Raw genomic sequence first — 18,245 nt, forward strand, 5'->3', positions numbered from 1 at the left:
ATAACTGTACTGCCCAATTCATTGTTATTGCAATTATATGACCAATAAAACTTAGAGAATAAGATGAATTAAAGGAAATCTTTGAAAGCAGCATTCTAGAACACATTATAATTAATTAAAACCACAGTTTTAAGGAATAATAAAGTGACATTTTTTTTAAAAAGAAGTTTTCACAACTTCTTTGTGTTGACCAGTGGTCTCCTATAATTGGTATTAGTAAGATAAATGATTTTACAACTGTTTAAAAAACTCATTCTTCAAATTACCTTGATTAATACCTATATTTAACACTTAAATCAACGTTTATGTTCATGTGATGTTCTGGGTCATCTTGTAAAAATCTCCAAGTCCCAGAAGACATAGGTGAACTCTTCAAGCTACTTCATGATAAGCAGAATCATGCCTCCAAAACTGGGATTTACCCGGGTGTCTTTAATAAAGGCCTAATCACCAACTTTAGGCAAGAAAGTAAAAAAAAAAAAATTAATAATATAGGTGGTTGCATTTAAAAGAAATAATCAGGCTAGAAAATACCTTAATATGGTTGGTTTTAACATTCTCTTAATCTTTCTTATGTAATAATCATGTTATATTACCCTTTTCTATTATCATGGGCAGGGGGATTCAACTTTACAATTTACTAAAAATAGATCTCCTGTCACCTTAAGCACAAAACAAAGACATTTTAAAAACCTAGAAAATAAAAGAGCTGGTTTTAGGCAAAAATTTTTTCAGCACTAATTTTCTGAATCTACTTATTATAACTATACTTTGCAAGGAGTAGCTTTTAAAACATAATGGTAATAATAACTACAGTATTTGCAACCAACACAGTATCTGGAATTGTGCTAATCATTTTACATGTACTATTTGATTTCAAAATTCATAATAACTCCATTTTATAAATAAGGACACTGAGGCACCAAGAGGTGAAAAAACCTACCCAAGATTCTGGTCATGAACCCAGAATTTACATGTCTATTTCCGGAAACCAAGTTCTTATATAAACCATTATATAAAACTGCCTTCGAAATAAAAAACTGTAAACAGCCTCTTGGAGTTCTTAATAATAAGACTTCTGCCTCATATAAATTTATAAAATAATTAACCATAGCAGAGAAAGCTGAATAAATGAAACTAGATATAGCACTGGGTATGTAACTTGCCAAACTCAGTACTACGTCACTGGCTAACTATCTTGCAGAATTCATTTGTCATTCTAAAATGCACTTAGTCTTGCCTAATACTGTTAATTTTATTGACCACTTCTGTTTTAGTTGTATATTGCTATATTCATTTATTACTGATACTAGAGATGTAGAAGATAAATATATCTAAATATACTTAAGAATTTAGTCTTTAGAAAACTATATACTAAATCAATTTGCATCAATTAACTATGTCCCACTGGTTTTATCATAATTGGAGAGATGCTTATTTACTTTTTGTACTGGAATACCTGGCAATTGAAATGTAATGTCTAAACCCAAAGTTTCTCTAGAAATAATTTTGGACATGATAAAAACTCACATGTACCAATGCACCATTTCCAAATTCCTACAAAAAAAAAAATCACTCTAAAGTCTCTAAACTTAGCTTATTAATCTACTGTGAAAGGGATTAATTTTCCTAAATGAGACATGAATCTATGGCTTTTTAAGAATAAAAGAAGCAGCATTTTCTTCAGCCCAGTTCAATTAAATGTCCATTAGGAAATATATTATAATCCCTACAATATACTAGGTACTGCTAAAGTACCAGACTAAAATTCTAGCTCCCACACTAACTATGGTGGGGAAAAAAATAAGGAGAAAGACCAAAAGACCAAGACTCACAAAAAAATAAAATAAAAATATATATATTTTTTTTTTAAATGAGATACAGATGGAAGAATTTTGAGCCCAAGGAAAAAAGGGCTATAATAATCAGAACAAACTGAGTTAAGAAACTTCTGTAAGATACATGGCAGGGAGCCATGATATATAGTACAAAAGTCTCAAATTGTGCACTATCATAGTGGTGTTTGAAGCTTAACTGTCTTTGGGTTGGTGGCAGAAAGCAGAGGCACTGGGAAGGAGAGCCTAGGTTTATGCCATTGGCCAATTTCTGTGGTATCAACACCCTCACCATAAAAGAATTTCAACTACCAACGTGAGGTTGCGGCTTGTAGAGTCTGGAAAAGATGCTCACTATCAGCTCTCAAGAGCAGGAATGAGAGAGCTCCAGCACCCGCTGGCTGTGGGCCAAATTCAGCCCACAGACTTGTTCTGTTTGGCCAGGAAAATGTTGGCCCACATAGTGCTTTTAAAATTCAAACAAATTGACAACATTTAAAACTCAGGATATTTTATTTTTTCTGAAAAAAAATGTCAAACCCAGAACTGCTTTCTAAGAAGACCTGGCAGCACTAGACCACATTCCTGCCTGGCAGCAAGAGGCTGGCGCAATGGGTAGCTAACTGCCTTTTAGTGCACAAATCATGCTTTATCTTGCCACAGTACCAACCTGGTCAGCCTCATTCATTCACTTGTCAATGATACCTATTTGACCTCTAGAGGGTCAGGAAACTGTTTGCCAACTGAAGGGCATGAATGGAGAGTTTTACCTCCAGAACTTAATCAAATTAGAAACCTGAGTCAAATCGTGGGGCAGTACTCACACTCAGTTTTTGCATTTATAATGTTAATGTATTTGATCAGATCATCTGTAATTGCTATCTTGACCCAAAACTAGTTCACTCTATTGTAAGTCACTGAGTCTGAAATAATGAGCGAAGCACTCAGGGCCTTCTGGGCCAAGGTACAAATAAAAATTCAAATATTATAAATTTGAGATTAAAAATATTTTTATCTTTATGTATGCGTTAGTTGGCCTCATAAACTATGGGTCTAGATAATTTTAACTTCATCAAAAAGTGACATTTGTGAATTATTTGTTACATGTAAGTGTTTATATATAGGGTATAAGAGTCTATAGGATTTTTTTTAATGTTATACAACAAACAGTCTGACTCATGTCTGTCTCAGGTCTCCAGTCCATTTAGCAACTTAGCTAAATGGGGCTGGAAGTGTAAGTTTCAAGTTTTATTAGCTTTCCCTACCAATATTATCAGACAGAAACAGAAAATTGAAAAGTCTGATTTCACGTGTAGTTGTAGGAAGACACAATTCTGTAATACTTCACCTCCCAGATCCCATCTATACTGAGACCACCTGAGAAGAGCTTTATTCCCCGAGTCTTACACTCCATGTCATAAGCTAAAGAATCAAAGGAGGCCAAGGTGCACAACCATGAATGTCAAACCACAAAGTGTGTTCATCCTGCATTTCTATTCATCTTAAAGCATTCCTTGATTGACAAGCCCAGTTCTGACTATTTGAGAGTGACCAAAATATCCATGACAAACAGTGATTCATGAACCTGCTAAGTGTAAATCTGAATCTTTCATACTGTTGGCAGTTGACTTGCTTCTTCCCCAAATCTGCCTAAGTCATAAATGAGCTTAACCAAATACTTGCACCCCACAGTTAGTATACTTTGCTTTCTTATACAGCATTAGCTGCAAATCTGGAGATTTTCAACAGTATTAAATACTAACCACTGTAAATAACACAGGTCTGCTATACCTCCTATTTCCTAAAATAAAACAAATTCAAGATTAGAGTTGGCTTATCTTATCCTTTCTTGTTCCTAGAGCAAAGGAGAGGTCTTAAAAATAACCAAAAAATTGAAAATAAAGAATTAATGTAAACTTGGGGTGGGAAGACTCAGTGACAATGCACCAGGTATTTTAAGTCTCAATCTGGGATATGATTTATGCTCTCAAAACAATCTCAAATAAGACTAGACTTCACACAGAACTTCCCCAAGGAAAGACAGTACTTACATATCATAATTCCCCAAAGAAAGACAGTACTTACATATCATGCCCAATGGTACCAAAAACCATGAATCTATCTTATATTTTCCTCTATTTAAATTATTGTTTCAAAATATTTATTCTAATGATCTTGAACTTATTACTCTAAGTTTAATGTTTTAAACATTTTAGCAACTGAATTACAATATTTCGAACACATGATACAATTCCTAAGAAATCTTAACATTTTGGTTTGGATAAAATATTGCAGAGCCCTCAGTTATCTCAATGAGACCCCAGATATTTATCAAGTTACTGTTTAAACACCACATGAAGTTTATATACACATATTCAGCCAAGAAATAGTACTTGAAAGCGTGGCAAACCATGTCACAGTTCTTTGGCATGAAGAAGTGCTGGATTATGAGGAAGGTCTACTAAATATATGCCTTTTAAAAATATAGGGTTGGAGGACTGGGGTTGTGGCTCAGTGGTAGAATGCTCACCTAGCATGCACGAGGCACTGAGTTTGATCCTCAGGACCACGTAAATGTAAAATAAAGATGTTGTGTTCACCTGAAAAAAAATATATACATATATATAGTTGGAAAAAGAGAGGAAAGAGAAGTTAAGGCAGGTCTTATTTCTATATATAGTTGGAAAAAGAGAGGAAAATGTGTGTGTGTGTGTGTGTGTGTGTGTGTACACAAGAAAGAGAAGTTAAGGCTGGTCCTATTTTCCCAGAGTGGCTAGGAAAGGTTGGATACATGATCATCAGGTACCCTTCTTAAATAAACATGGGGCACAGGTTGTTCCATTCTGGTTTCAAACACATGGACCCGACAATCTTGAATCTAGTTGTCTGTTCTGTCTCCCCACCCCCCAAAAATAGAGAGTTGTCATTCAGATAGAAGTTCCACATGACAGCTTTAGTATATTCACTGCAAACCACCTCACTGTAAAAGAAATTTACTAACTTAACAGAAAGGGAAAAGAAGAAAAATGTCTTCAATCCAACACTCGAAACCACCTCCTTTCAATAAAAACATAATTAAAACAAAGGAAAATGTATTATTTACCCATCTCCTTTAAGATTGTCATGACTTTTCTATAGTAAGATACTTTTCAGACTTACTCTAGAAAAGTAAATGTTATAATGATTATTTTATTTTTTAAGGAAAATTCAACCAATATGGCAAAAATGCACAAAATGTATATAAAAACATAATGATAAATTCAGCTTATATTTGTTGAAAGTTAAACAATAAAATATTATTACCCAGTACTTTTATTGAATCTTCTTTTCTAGGGAAATACATAATTATTCTTTATTCTACAAGCAACCATTGTGGTATGAGCTATTCCTTAGAAAACTGAATATAGATTTAAAATTAAATCATTATTCTTAAGAACATGAAAATTTCCCCAAAACTAATAAGAAATATAATCAGCATATGAATTCTTCTCAGAATAACATTATCTGAAGTTTTCTTCAAACATCCCTTTACAATAATTCAAGCTCATCTAACTTTGTAGCTACACAAATCAAAAAAAGGACAAATATCTAATATTAACTATACATGTCCTTTAGAAAGCAAGGGGGCCAGACATTAACAAAATAACCTTACAGAGGAGTCTTTAAAACTAAACTACAAATAAAATAAAATAAAATAAAATAAAAATAAACTACAAGGCAGCAACAAAATAAAAACCTGGAGTCTTATGAAATTTTAAAAAACCTGTATTTTAAAAAATTATTAAAGAAAAAACACAAAATAATATTTTCTTCTTTGACATTTCAACCTAATTAATGATCAATGCAAACATACCCCCAGTTATCTTTTGTGAGTGAATGTATGAGTTAATGCTATTTTTGAAGGTCATGGAAATTAATTATATTTCTTTTGCAAAACCACCAATAGAATTTCCACTTCAATAAAAGACTTTTTCTCCCTTTATGAGCATTCTCACTCATTATTCTGGAACTCAGGCCTACCACAACATTATCAGAAGTGTAGAAAATTAACCACAAATTGAGAATCAACTTCCAATTCAATTGAAAGGTACAAGGCCAAAAGGAATAATATTTCAATTTAGTAAACCAAGCCCTACAGTATCAATTATCCACTGCAATAATCTACTATGATTCTTAAAAATTAATGAATCTAAATTAAAAAGGTCTTTTTTTAACAAATCATATTGTTGCACATCTGTAATCCCAGCTACTCAGGAGGCAAGAAGATCACAAGTTCAATGCCAGCATCAGTAGCTTAGACTCTGTCTCAAACTTTAAATTAAAAAAAAAAAAAAGAAGAAGAAGGAGGCCTGGAGATGTGGGGATATAGCTCACTGGTTAAATACCTCTGGATTCAGTCCCTAGTACCAAAAAAAGAAGAAAAAAATGTAATACCATTATATATCAAATATGAAATACTGAAGGCAAGTTTCTGTTATCTTAGTTATATTCAACTGATGATCAAATCTTATGTGTTCACAACCATACCTATAATCAACCAATTCATGTAAATAGTTTTTATTTTTTGCAAAATCTAATGCCTTTGTTTTAAAGTAAAATTGGGTTTTATGTTTCAAAAAGTTACTACTCAGACATTTCTACTATTGTAGACAAGGACTAAACAATAATCATATTTTACCAATTCTTCAAAACTTTCCAAGAGTTGTGTCAAGTGTTTTATGCACCATGTTTCACATAATCTGCACCATGGCCTAGGGGAATGAACAGGGAGAGGCAACAGAGTGAGAATTAGATTCTGGAGAGATACTTGGGTTTGAATTGTGCCTCCTGTACTTCCTAGCTAAGGAAATGATTCCCCCCTTTTACAGATAAAGCAACTGTGATTCAGATTTAAAAAAAAGAAAGAGAGAGAACCAAATCATTTCCTAAGAACAAAATGTTATAGGAAGCAAGAACAGTGGAATACAAGACTTCTTATAGGAAAAGTCAATACATCTTCAACAAATGTATCATGTGCTGGGAATAGGGAGCATTACTGGGGTTGCAGGGACAACTGTAGCCAATGGTTGCACTAAATTTAACCAAGACCAAATAAATGTAACTTTAAGTAAAGTTTTGTGCTTGTCCCTTACCTAGCCCACTCCTAACCAGACTGGAACCCTAAATCACTACCAAGAATCACTAAGTTTAACACTGAGAAATATATAGTAGAACTACCACTGGCTCTTGTTTTCTTATTAAAACAGGTGAATAACCAAGTATATTATTTTAAACACAAGGAGCTCAGCCAAGCAAGTTTTTAACTACTACTTTTGATATTCCACAGGAACAGAATTTAAAGCCACTCATATGAATGAATGGTTACCTATGTTATGATCTAAGAGTGGGAAGACAGTAGAAAATGTTGTGGGCCAATACAAAAAATCAGGCTTAGAAATGTGAAAGGCACATCAGAAAAACTTGAGTACTATGTTTATGGGCAAAGATAGAGCAATACATATAGATAATTATCTGCTTAGAGATTTATAATATCAGGAATTGCTTTACAACTCAGTAGAACAGCAACTAAATAACTAATGCATGCTAAGGGAATTCAGAGATCTTGTGCCAAAAAACTTAGTTTACCAGCAAAAGAATTTCTAACAAAGGTATATCTCCTCCTTTGAGAATTCTACTTAACATACCATAACCAAAGGAATTGTTCAACAAGTCCTTGATTTCTAACATTCTATGATTCTCATTTGTCATAGTCATTGGATATGTCTTATACTCTTTCTTCAGACTGCAAGTAAGTCAAAATTAATTACACTATCTTTTTTTTAATCTAAATAGTGCACAAACAGTAAACACATTGGATTATTACAGAATAAATACTCTGAGTAGCAGAAAACTCTATGAACTCAATGAAAATCATGGGCTGATTACAGGATAGATTGTTTCACATATAATGACAGTAGCACATGATACTGGTTAAACAAATACTCTGGTAAAACAGAGAATCACCATTACATGAATACCAGTAATAATTGTTTCATGAAAGAACCAATGATGGATACTAAAATCACTTGGGGAAAAGTGTGGTAAGAAACAAGTCATTTGGATAGTCTCAAACAATATCCCCATGAGTACTTAATATGTGGAAAATAAACAACAGAGATATTTGACAGGCATCACCTTAACAAAGTGGATAAGGTTATCGTCACCAATAATAAGACGTCTGAAAAAAAAAGACATCTGAAGTCATATACCACTGATATGATGCACTAAGAAGAACACAACATCATTTCTGAGGCATTGTTGCCAAAAATATTTAACTTCTAAGAAAAAAACAAACATCAAATACAAATAGAGGGACATTCTATAAGACAATAGATAAGTACTCTTCAAAAGTATCAAAATCACTAGACACAGTGGTGCATGCCTCTAATCCTGGTTACTCAGGAGACTGAGGCAGAAGGACCAGCTTCATTAATTTAGTGAAGCCCTAAGCAACTTAGCGAGACCCTGTCTCAAATTATTTTTTTTAAAAAAAAGGGGTTGGGGGTGCAGTTTAGTGGCAGGGGATCCCTGGACTCAATCCCCCATACTACACACACACAAACAGTATTAAAATCATAGGAGAAAGAAAATAGTATGAAACCATCAGATTGGAGCAGACTTAACATATGACAACTAAATCCAATGTGTGATCCTAGAACAAAAAAGGGAGATTAGTTAAAAAAAAAAAAAAGCAAAGTTTAAAAAAAAAAAAAAGATCTGTGCTCAGAGTGGTATTTTCTACATTATAGTGTTTTATTGTGTGCATATAAGAATATGTAACAACAAATCTCATCAACATGTACAACTATAATGTACCAATAAGAACTGGAAAAAACAGAAAAATAAATTATGATAATAATTTTAAAAGATCTGTAGATTAACTATATTCCATTAAAAATTAATCTGATTTTGACAATTATACTATGTATAAGATGTAAATGTTAAAAGAAGCTGGGTATGGGGTATATGGAAATTCTCTGAACTATTTCTGCAACTTTTTTGTAAGTTTAAAATCATTACAACATATAATCAAATATATATGTAATGTTTGGGGAAGAAATTAGAATGTAAAATATAATCTTATAAGTAACAGCTGATTGGCCTGAGAGTTTCTACCTGAATAAGGTGGTCTAGGCAAAAAATTGTAAAATGCAAATCAGTAAATGTGTCCTCAACAACTACTTCCATGAAGTATGTTCCATGTTCTAGATACAATTACTATAAAAATGCAGAACAGAAAACAACAGAGTAAATCTTGCAGTTGTTGAGATACTAGAAGTCACAAAGTGCTACACCTTCATTTTACATAGGGGGTACTAAGACTAGAATGGTTAAAAGGTTTGCCCAAGTTCAATGTTATGACTAGGAAAGACCTAATTTTTTAATATTAGTGAAGATAAAAAAAAAGTCACACAGAAATGAAGCTACCCCAGAAGCCAGAGAGTAAGAAAAAAATTAAGCTGGAGACAAAATTAAACTACATTTACACTTCTTAGCATATGTTAACATTTATTTATTTTATAAATTTATTTCATAATAAATTTGAGCCAGAATGATTAAAAATTTAAAATAATAAAGTTTTTTTTAAAATTCAGAATAAAATTTAAGGTTTTTTTATGTTAGGATAGGAAGGGACTTTCTATGCATAAATGCAGAAAAAATTTTAAAAGCATAAATTTAAGTTAAACCTGTCAAAAACAGAACAATATTTAAGAGCAAACAACTGGGAAAATATCTGTACCAATGACAGATAATAGATGAACAGCCTTATCATATGCAGATCAATTAATAACTACAAATCAACAAACAGTAACAGCAAACACTCCAATAGAAAATTAGGCAAAGGACCCCAAGCAGGTAATTCAAGAAGAAAATTAAATGATCAAAACACATTTTGAAAAATGAAGATTGTATTATAATTTTTAAAATGCTAATTACAAGATGTCATTCTTGATTTAACATATTAAAGATTAATACTAACTCTTCTCAATGCTGGTAAAAGTTGCAAAGATAGACACTCCCATGCTCTGCTAGTAGTAGGATTAGTACAATCTTTTGATAGTAATTTGTCAATACACATCAAAATCCTTCAAAACATGAATACTCTTTGATTTGAAATAGCTAGTGGTTAACAAAGTGTGGATGGACTCCTGGAATCACTGAGACCCTCTCAGGGATCTAGTAGGTCAAACTATTTTTATAGAAATAGTAAGATATTAGTTGCCTTTTCCCCTATATTGACATTTGAACTTACAGGGTAAAATAACTGTGGGTAAAACTGCCAGTTCCTAGGCCAGAGCACTATAATTGCATTAGCAGTCACTATGTTCTTCACCATAATATATTTGCAGAGGGAAAAAAAGGAAGAAAAGAAGGAAGAGAGGGAGTGTCTGCTTCACTTAAGAATATTCACTAATTATATTAAATCTTGTCCTTTTAAAATTCTATATGACAATAAGTAAATACAAAGCACATTTACTGCATATTGAAGTATGACAGTTGTCTCGGGGGAAAGCACTTGTATGATTGTTTGAGTGCTGAACTAGCCACTTTTTCCATTGCATTCAATTCTTACTTCAATGAACAATGAACAAAGTATGATTATTCAGATTTGGGTATCTGGCAGACATTTTCTCAAAAATAAATGACGTGAGATTGTCACATCCAGGAAAACAACTGATAGCATTTGTTGCAAATGATAAAATTTGAGCTTTCAAGGGAAAATTCAAATATTGGAAAGCTCATATCCATCACTATAAGCTTGACAGCATCAGATCTTACAGACTTCTGATGAGACCAGTGACACTATTAACAAATGTGATTTTTTGATATTGTATAATAAAAAGTGACAAAACTTGGAAGATTCTGTAAGAGTTCACAACCAATATTTTTCAAATGAACAATGCATGATGATAAAGATCATGCATGGGTAAAAGATCCATTCATAGTTCACAACAGGCTAGAGGATTATAATACAAGAATGTGAAAAGTTCTGATTCAGGTTTTGGATTCCACTTTGCAAATGACCTTTTAAAAATACTATCTGTTGCCAGGTACAGTGGCACACACCAATAATCCTAGAGACTCCCTAGAGACTCAGGAAATTAAGGCATAAAGATCTGAAGTTTAAGACCAGCGTCAGCAACTTAGTGATCCCCTAAGCAACTTAAGTAGACCCTGTCTCACAATAAAAAATAAAAAGGCCTGAGGAGGCAGCTCAGTGATAAAAATGCCTCTGGGTTCAATCCCCATCACCAATAAATAAATAAATAAATACCATTTGTTGGATTTTGTATAATATCAAAAATATTCACAGTTATCTACAAAGTCTATTATTGTTCCCTTTTCCAACTATATATCTGAGACCAAAGTTTTCTAATATTCTTTAATCAAATACAATATAACAAGTTGAATGGCAGATGTTTTTCTTTATTAAGGCAGGAGTTAAAGAGTTGTAAAAATGTAGGCCAATGTCATTTGCTCAATACTTTTTTTAAATTATGGTTATTATTCATAAAAATGTTAGCAAGTAATAAGTTTACTGCTTTTCAAATAAATTAATAAATATTTTTTAATTTCTCAGTTTTAATTTATATTTTGGTAAATATCTACAGATAAAATCCATATAAACAACAGTTCTTTTGTTCACATTTTTATAGTGTAAAGAGATCTGGAAACCAAAAGGGTAAGAATTTATGACATGGTCATTCCCAACTTCTAGAAGCCTAAAGAAGACAATCAGATTTGATATTGTATATGTACAAAAAATAAAAATTATGTTAAAAATTAGAAAAACAAAACATTTGAATGCAACAATAAGGAATTGGATAATAGAACTAAAATATATTATTGGTTACTTGGAATAATTTTTGAAGAATTTTTAAACATGAGGCATGCTCATATGCTCATAGTGTGTTGTGAAGGGAATAAGATCTACAAACTAAATGAGCAAAGATAATGCACTAAAAAATAGACTAGAAGAAAAAAAAGACTAGAACTCCAAGTATGTGAATGCCACCCACCAAGAAAATAATTGCTATTGTTATTATTAATATTAAAGCTAAGTATATATTAATATTAAAGCTACACTTAGCTAAGTATAGAACACAATCTAAGAGGGGAAAAAAACTGTATTCTAGGCACTGTTTGGTCATTAAACATCTCTGGGATATCCTTGGGGTGAACCCAGAAGCTCAAGCAAGCAAAGCAAGCAAGCATTCTACCATTGAACTACATCTTCAATCATTCCCTGGAATTTTTGACGTTGTCTAACCTCTACAAGTTATCAAAAATTATAATGAGATCCTTACCTAACCAACGTTCTCAATCTAAAGCCTGCTCAAAACCTTTTCAACACTAAGTAAAAGAGTGCTGCGATGAAAATTGATTGAAACCAACTCCAAAATCATGCTACAGAATTCTGATCCAACCTATTAAATAGCTCATTAATTCTTTCTTTTGCAAATTAATTTGACTTATTTAAATAAATTTTCCTGTAGAAAGAGAATGAGTTATCCCCTAAATAGTATTTGGGAGGAGTAAAAATTATTTGGACATATCATAAATAAGAAAGAAAGGTCATAAAAAAATAAGCAAGATAGTATGGTATCCCAAAGGAAGGGAATCTTCTTAAAATGCTGCTCTGAGTACTGGGGAAGTTACTTCTTATAGAGAACACAGGAATTTGCTATGAGGAAAAAAGACAGAAAAAAGAAAGAGAAGGAAGAAAGAGAAAGCAAAGCAAAAATACAAAGTAGTAATATATGTACATAATGGGACCAGAATATTAAATAAATAAATATATATATATATATATATATATGCTCTATTCTAAAACTGCCCAGAAATATCTATTTTTTCGCTTGACTGATCAGCCTTCACCCATTTCTTTGTTCATGAATAAAACTGGCAACTGTTAATGATAGAAAATCAGATTCTAATTTGTCAATTTTGTTCCCTGTTAGCAAGTCTGAAAAATCCTAAAGACTATAAAGGGATAAATACTGCCCTAAATTCAATCTGGGTAATATTGGAGAGAGACTCCTTCACTTTATAGACTAGGAAAATCAGTTCAACAGAAAACTGAGGTAATAAAATACCTTCAATTTGTGTTTCAATTTTTATCATAACACCTATCATCCAATCACTTCTATTTCCTTAAAAAACAAATAAACCAACCACATGTATAGTGATGTCTAGTCAAGAGCTATATATCAGACAGGAAAGTCCTCATGAAGGGATAACCATGCTCAAGGCCCCAAGGCCATAGAGCAAAATGGTATAGGTTTGGAATTGGTTTGGAGTTCAGAAAAAAAAAAATACACAAAAATTTTATACTTTTAACTTCATAAATACAATAACCTGGTTGTCCTGGTTCTTTGAATAATGATCCGATCTGTTTCCTTTAAAATAAGAAATCTATATCATATAATTCTTAAAGTCTTAGAACATTGGATAATCTTAAAATCACTGGGGGCAAAAAAGAAGTGGAGTTTAGGGGAGGAGAGAAATCAGAATATGTACACATATGGAAAAAAAACCAAACATTTAGATCTAGTTGTTCAAGTGGCCAATGACTTAAAGTGGAATCCCCTGGGGTACTAGTCTCTGAGTGTACCAAGCACCCTTGAGATCACTTAATTGGGTAGTCAACATTGTGAGCTAGTCAAAGGGTGTGAGGCCCCTTTAGGCCTATGCTCCCTTGTTTGTTTCCAGTGCCCAACTGAAAAGTGGTCCTCCATTTATTCCTTTTGAACTTACAATTCATTATGTCACTTTGTGAAGCCTCTGTCACCCACCTTCCATTGCTAGTTTCTGTCAAGTAACTACTGGACATTTAGGAAACACCTACTATGTGTGCCCACCACCTAACACATATCAAGTAAGTATTTGTAGACTTGAATTTAATTGCAAGCCCTTGGGAGGCTTCAAAGGACTCATCCATTAAGAGTTTTGTGAGGAAGGCAAGTGAAAAAAACCTTTTTCACCATCCTTGATCTCCTGACACTTGTGTTACTCCCCACTCATGTATGACACGTGGTTCCTAAGAGTGACTGGACACAGCTGCTGCAGGCAAAAGGCTCCGAGAGGGGAGAGAGGGGCACTTACCTGGGGAACCTCTGCTTCAGCTTCCTCAGGCTCTGCCTGGTGGGCGGTACAGACACTAGGCACTGGGCTATCTCGTCGTACTGGGCTTTGGTCAGTATCATGTTGGGCCAGGGACCAGGAGGAGGCGGGACAAGGAAACAACACCCTTGGGCCCAAGCAGCCTTGGCGCCGGGAGATGTGGGGGTGGACGCACCGCGGCAGGGCCCAGGGTCCTGGTCTTCCTTAGTTGGGTCCTCGCCCCCCCTGAAGCACACCCCAAAGTAGCACAGGAGAAACGGAGACTCGCCTTGTCCCAGGCTTCACCCGGCACCTCCGCGGCGGGGGCGGGTTGTAGACGTGATTGCCTTGGCAGAGTTTACTGAGCAGGCGCAGTGGGCCAGGCTGAGGCAACTCGCCGCCATGTCAGGTAAGGGCACGCCAACCAGGAAGTAGCAGCCGCCGGCGTGGAGGGCTCTGCTTCTGGGTCTTGGCAGCAGGTATGCTCAGCGTCGCCCACCTGGGGTGGATCGCTTCTGCTCACGGAGTTCACGCCCCGCCTGTTGCAAAAAGCCAGGAAGGCCTCTCTCACTGGCCAGGAAGAAGGCTTGTGAGTGCTCTGCCAGCCGTCAACTTGAGTCTCCGAAAGCCTCTGCCAGAGCGCGTAATTTGAATGTGTTCCCAGTCGCTGCGGTTTAGGTGCAGCCTCAAGCAGGGCCCAACCTGCGAAGAAACTTCCACACTCTGTGATCATGAGCCGAGCTGTAAACTGCATTTGCGTGCCTTTAGTATACAGTTTGGATTCTTGAGTCCATTTGTTGGCGTGTTTGGGGGAAGTCCTATAACTTCTACAGTTCTCGTGGAAGGCAATTGGTCCTTGGTGGGATACCCGACTTAAATATTACATCAGCAGACAACAAAGGACACTAAAGAATTACTTTCACTCCCTACAGTTAGATGCTCGAGGACTAAAATCATGTCTTGTCTTCCTAAACCTAGATCTCAGAAAACAGGCATCCAATAATTGGAAAAATGAGTCACTGAGTTAATCCTTTGTTTTCTATATGTGCTGTGAGTGGATCTCAGCCCCCCTAAGGCAATTTATTGGAACATCAGCCCCTCCTTTAATCCCTTTTAAGAAATTAATTTGATTCTTGAGTCCATATGTTGCCCTTCTTCACTTTAAAATTTAACATTTAAACAAATGAAAGAAAAAGCACTTAGCTTTTAGAAAACATGTAAGTGGTTTGAAGTCTTTTCATATGGAATTAAGTGTGGGTTGGAAGTTTAGCTTAGATATGCTTCATTGGATAAATTCCTTAATCCACTGTGGCCTCAGTTACTTTGTCTATAAAATTGATTTTTCATTCATGGGGGTGTTTTGAAGATTAAATAAGGTAGGACAACTAAGGATTGCTTAGCATAATGTTCAGCAGATAGTCTAAATAAAGTAAACCAAGTAAAACTACTTGATAAAAATGGACAGGGTGTTTACTAGATTTTGTTTTTCAGACTTCCCATGTAAAACTCACTTAATCCTCATAACTTCCTGTGATGCAGGTTCTATTGCCTTTATCATTCCCCTCCTCCCTTTTGTACAGAGTGAATAAAGTAAGTCATGAAAAGGTTAAGGAACTTTCCAGAGGTCATGAGAAAAAATAAGAAGCTGGGGTAAGGATTAAACTCCTAAAATTTGGTTTCAGAGTCTATGGTCTTGCCAACGCTCAGCAGTTAGTACCCAAATAGTATACTCTCCTAAGCCCAAAGGTTAAGGATTTTTTTTTTTAAGAAATACTTTACATTTTGAAGAATCTTTTAGCTGAGATTTTAAAAATTAAAATTTCACCACTTTATTTTCTCAGGCATCCTGAATTCAACAACCATCATTTTTTTCCCTGAATATTTACATCAGCATGTTTTCTTCCCATATGCTTTGCATCTAACTCTGGTTGTGTGACATTAGTACATAACTATTTATTTATGGCAGCATGGCCTGGAGTTGCCACCTGGCTAGTTTGTTGCTGACCCTGCCATGACTTTTACATGAAAGCTAGCTGACAATAAGCAGACACCACTTGATACCCCCATTCCTTTCCCCTTTGCAACTTTACTCTTTCCAATTCACAGCCATCAGACTTTTATAGAAAACATCAGTTCGAGGATGTTTGCGCTAGTTATTTTTATAGCAACTCTTCTTTCTGGCTCTTATCCTGTATTCACCCTCACAACCCTTAAGGAAAATGCCAGGTTTGTTTTCTGTTTTTATTTTTAACATGCTGCCAGTTTACAATCTTGACCCAAATCCAGTAGATTGTTTAGAGTTAGAGCTGGGAGAAAAGCACAGTTTCATTGCTGTTTTCATTGGCAGTGACAGTAGTGTTGTTTATTAAGCACAAAACAGAAGCAGAGCAGAAATGTTTGGTTGTTATTTAATTGGTTTCATTTTTCTTACAATGTGAAATGGTTGGGGTTAGCCAGTTAGCCCATTGAGGCAGCCTTTCTCCCTCCCTCACTCTTCTCTGTCTTCCTCCCATTTCCCATTGTACTCAATGCCCCTCATCTGCTATTACTTTTTTAGAGTTGCTTCTGCATGCTTGAGTCCCCCCTTCCCCGTTTCTCAGTCAGCCAACAATATGATTTCCCCACTAAGTGAAATAGGGTTGTGAAATAAAAACACAAATACCCCAACGAATTGACTACTGTTTAAAATCAGCCATGAAATGTGTCACCTTAAGCAACTGACAGCCTCTCCAGTCCTGAATGTTCTCAGTGTAACTCCAAGTCTCCTTCTGAAGGAGAGAAAAAAAAAAAAAAAAAAAAAAAGCTGATAATAGGGAAAAGGTATAGGAAACAAGACCAAGAAAATATGTCAAAGTGGGGACTAATACAGTTGGCTGGAAGAACAACTTATAGCCTGGAAAGACAGATTGGGGGGGATGGGCCAGAGAACTCCTCTGCCAATTCCTAGATAACATGAATGTTGAACAATTTTAAAGGAATATGGGGTTTGGCAGAGAGGTATCAGAGCATCATTTCAACAAGCATGCTAACACAAGAACTAAAAATAAGAATGACCCAAGTCACATGCCTGGGAAAGTTATTCCTACTGGAGTAAAGAGTTCTAGGCAGAGTGAAAGGAGTTAAGGATGTTCAACCTTGGAAAGAATCAGCCACACTTTCAAACAGTCTGCCAAATCCAATGCATGTTTTAAGAAATACTGACATTATTATTTTTATTATTCTGTAAAGTCTGATTCTATTCATGTAGTCTCTGGTAGTTATTACACTATTTTAAAGAAAAGTCATTGAAATTTACTGAGTAAAGAAAAAGAAGGATGCTAAAATTATTTGAGCACCTATGATATGCAAACATTATCCCATTATGCCTTATCTCACTTGATCTTCCCAATTTCCCTATGCAGCAGACCTTATAGCCCCTAGTTCATAGACTAGGAAAGTGAAGTTCAAAAGACATGCCTAGCTGTTAAATTGCAAAACCATGACTTGAACCCAAGTTAGTATGACTATAAAATCTCCTGTTATCTATTAAGCTGTACTGTAATTCAAAAAGGATTTGAAAACTCCTTAATTCTTCTCAATAAAGCATCTATTCTCTGAAATAGCCTGCTTTTCTTTGGCCACCAGAATGCCTGTGGAAGGGGCAGTCACCTTTAATTCTGACGATTAGCCAAAACACACTTCTAAAAAGTTGGCCACTTTTAAGGCATTGGGATTGTGGCTCAGCGGTAGAGTGCTCTCCTAGCACATACCGGGCACTGGATTCAATCCCCAGCACCACATAAAAATAAATAAAATAAAGATATTGTGTCCAATTACAACTAAAATAATAATAATTTTTTTTTTAAAAAAAGTTGGCCACTCTGACTAGAAAAGATTGGATGGATTTTCTCTGTTCTTGGAAGCACCACCTTAATTGATGCATCTTTGGAAACCAAAGTTTAGGTCTCTAGACTTGCCATCCTTGAGAGACAAGTCATTTTATACTGGTCCTAAAGAAATAAAAGCTCTTAGTAAGCAATTAAGATCAGAATAAAGCAGTTGTTGAGGCTTGCAGCAATTACTCAATTTAATGACTTGTAGAAAACCTACAGAAGGACGTTCCACACTATAAGGTGGAGCAGTTACACTGAAAGGTCAAGGAAGACCAAAAGCCAAATGTTGGTTCCTTCATGCAAGTCGGTGGTAAATGAACTCTTGGTCTGTGAAACCAGGTGGCCTAATTCCTGAGAAAGGTCACATGATGATGGGAGCATTCACCAAGACCTG

General features: G+C 34.9%; 1 protein-coding gene across 7 annotated transcripts in view; it reads right to left on the reverse strand.

The window, feature by feature from the left end:
- Cdin1 (CDAN1 interacting nuclease 1) overlaps positions 1-14,348 on the reverse strand; it is a 254,240-nt gene extending 239,892 nt beyond the window's left edge. For 5 of the 7 annotated variants that reach the window (XM_078049863.1, XM_078049864.1, XM_078049859.1 and 2 more), the window contains exon 1: positions 13,983-14,347. In XM_078049863.1, the coding sequence (XP_077905989.1) occupies positions 13,983-14,083 (101 nt within the window). In that variant the 5' untranslated portion in view covers positions 14,084-14,347. Of the gene's footprint in view, positions 1-13,982 lie in introns of all 7 variants that reach the window. The other 2 variants (XM_078049860.1, XM_040274170.2) reach the window with 1 other exon arrangement.
- Between the last annotated feature and the right edge of the window lie 3,897 nt (positions 14,349-18,245).

This window comes from Ictidomys tridecemlineatus, chromosome 5 (assembly GCF_052094955.1).
Source record: "Ictidomys tridecemlineatus isolate mIctTri1 chromosome 5, mIctTri1.hap1, whole genome shotgun sequence".
Classification (NCBI taxonomy): domain Eukaryota; kingdom Metazoa; phylum Chordata; class Mammalia; order Rodentia; family Sciuridae; genus Ictidomys; species Ictidomys tridecemlineatus.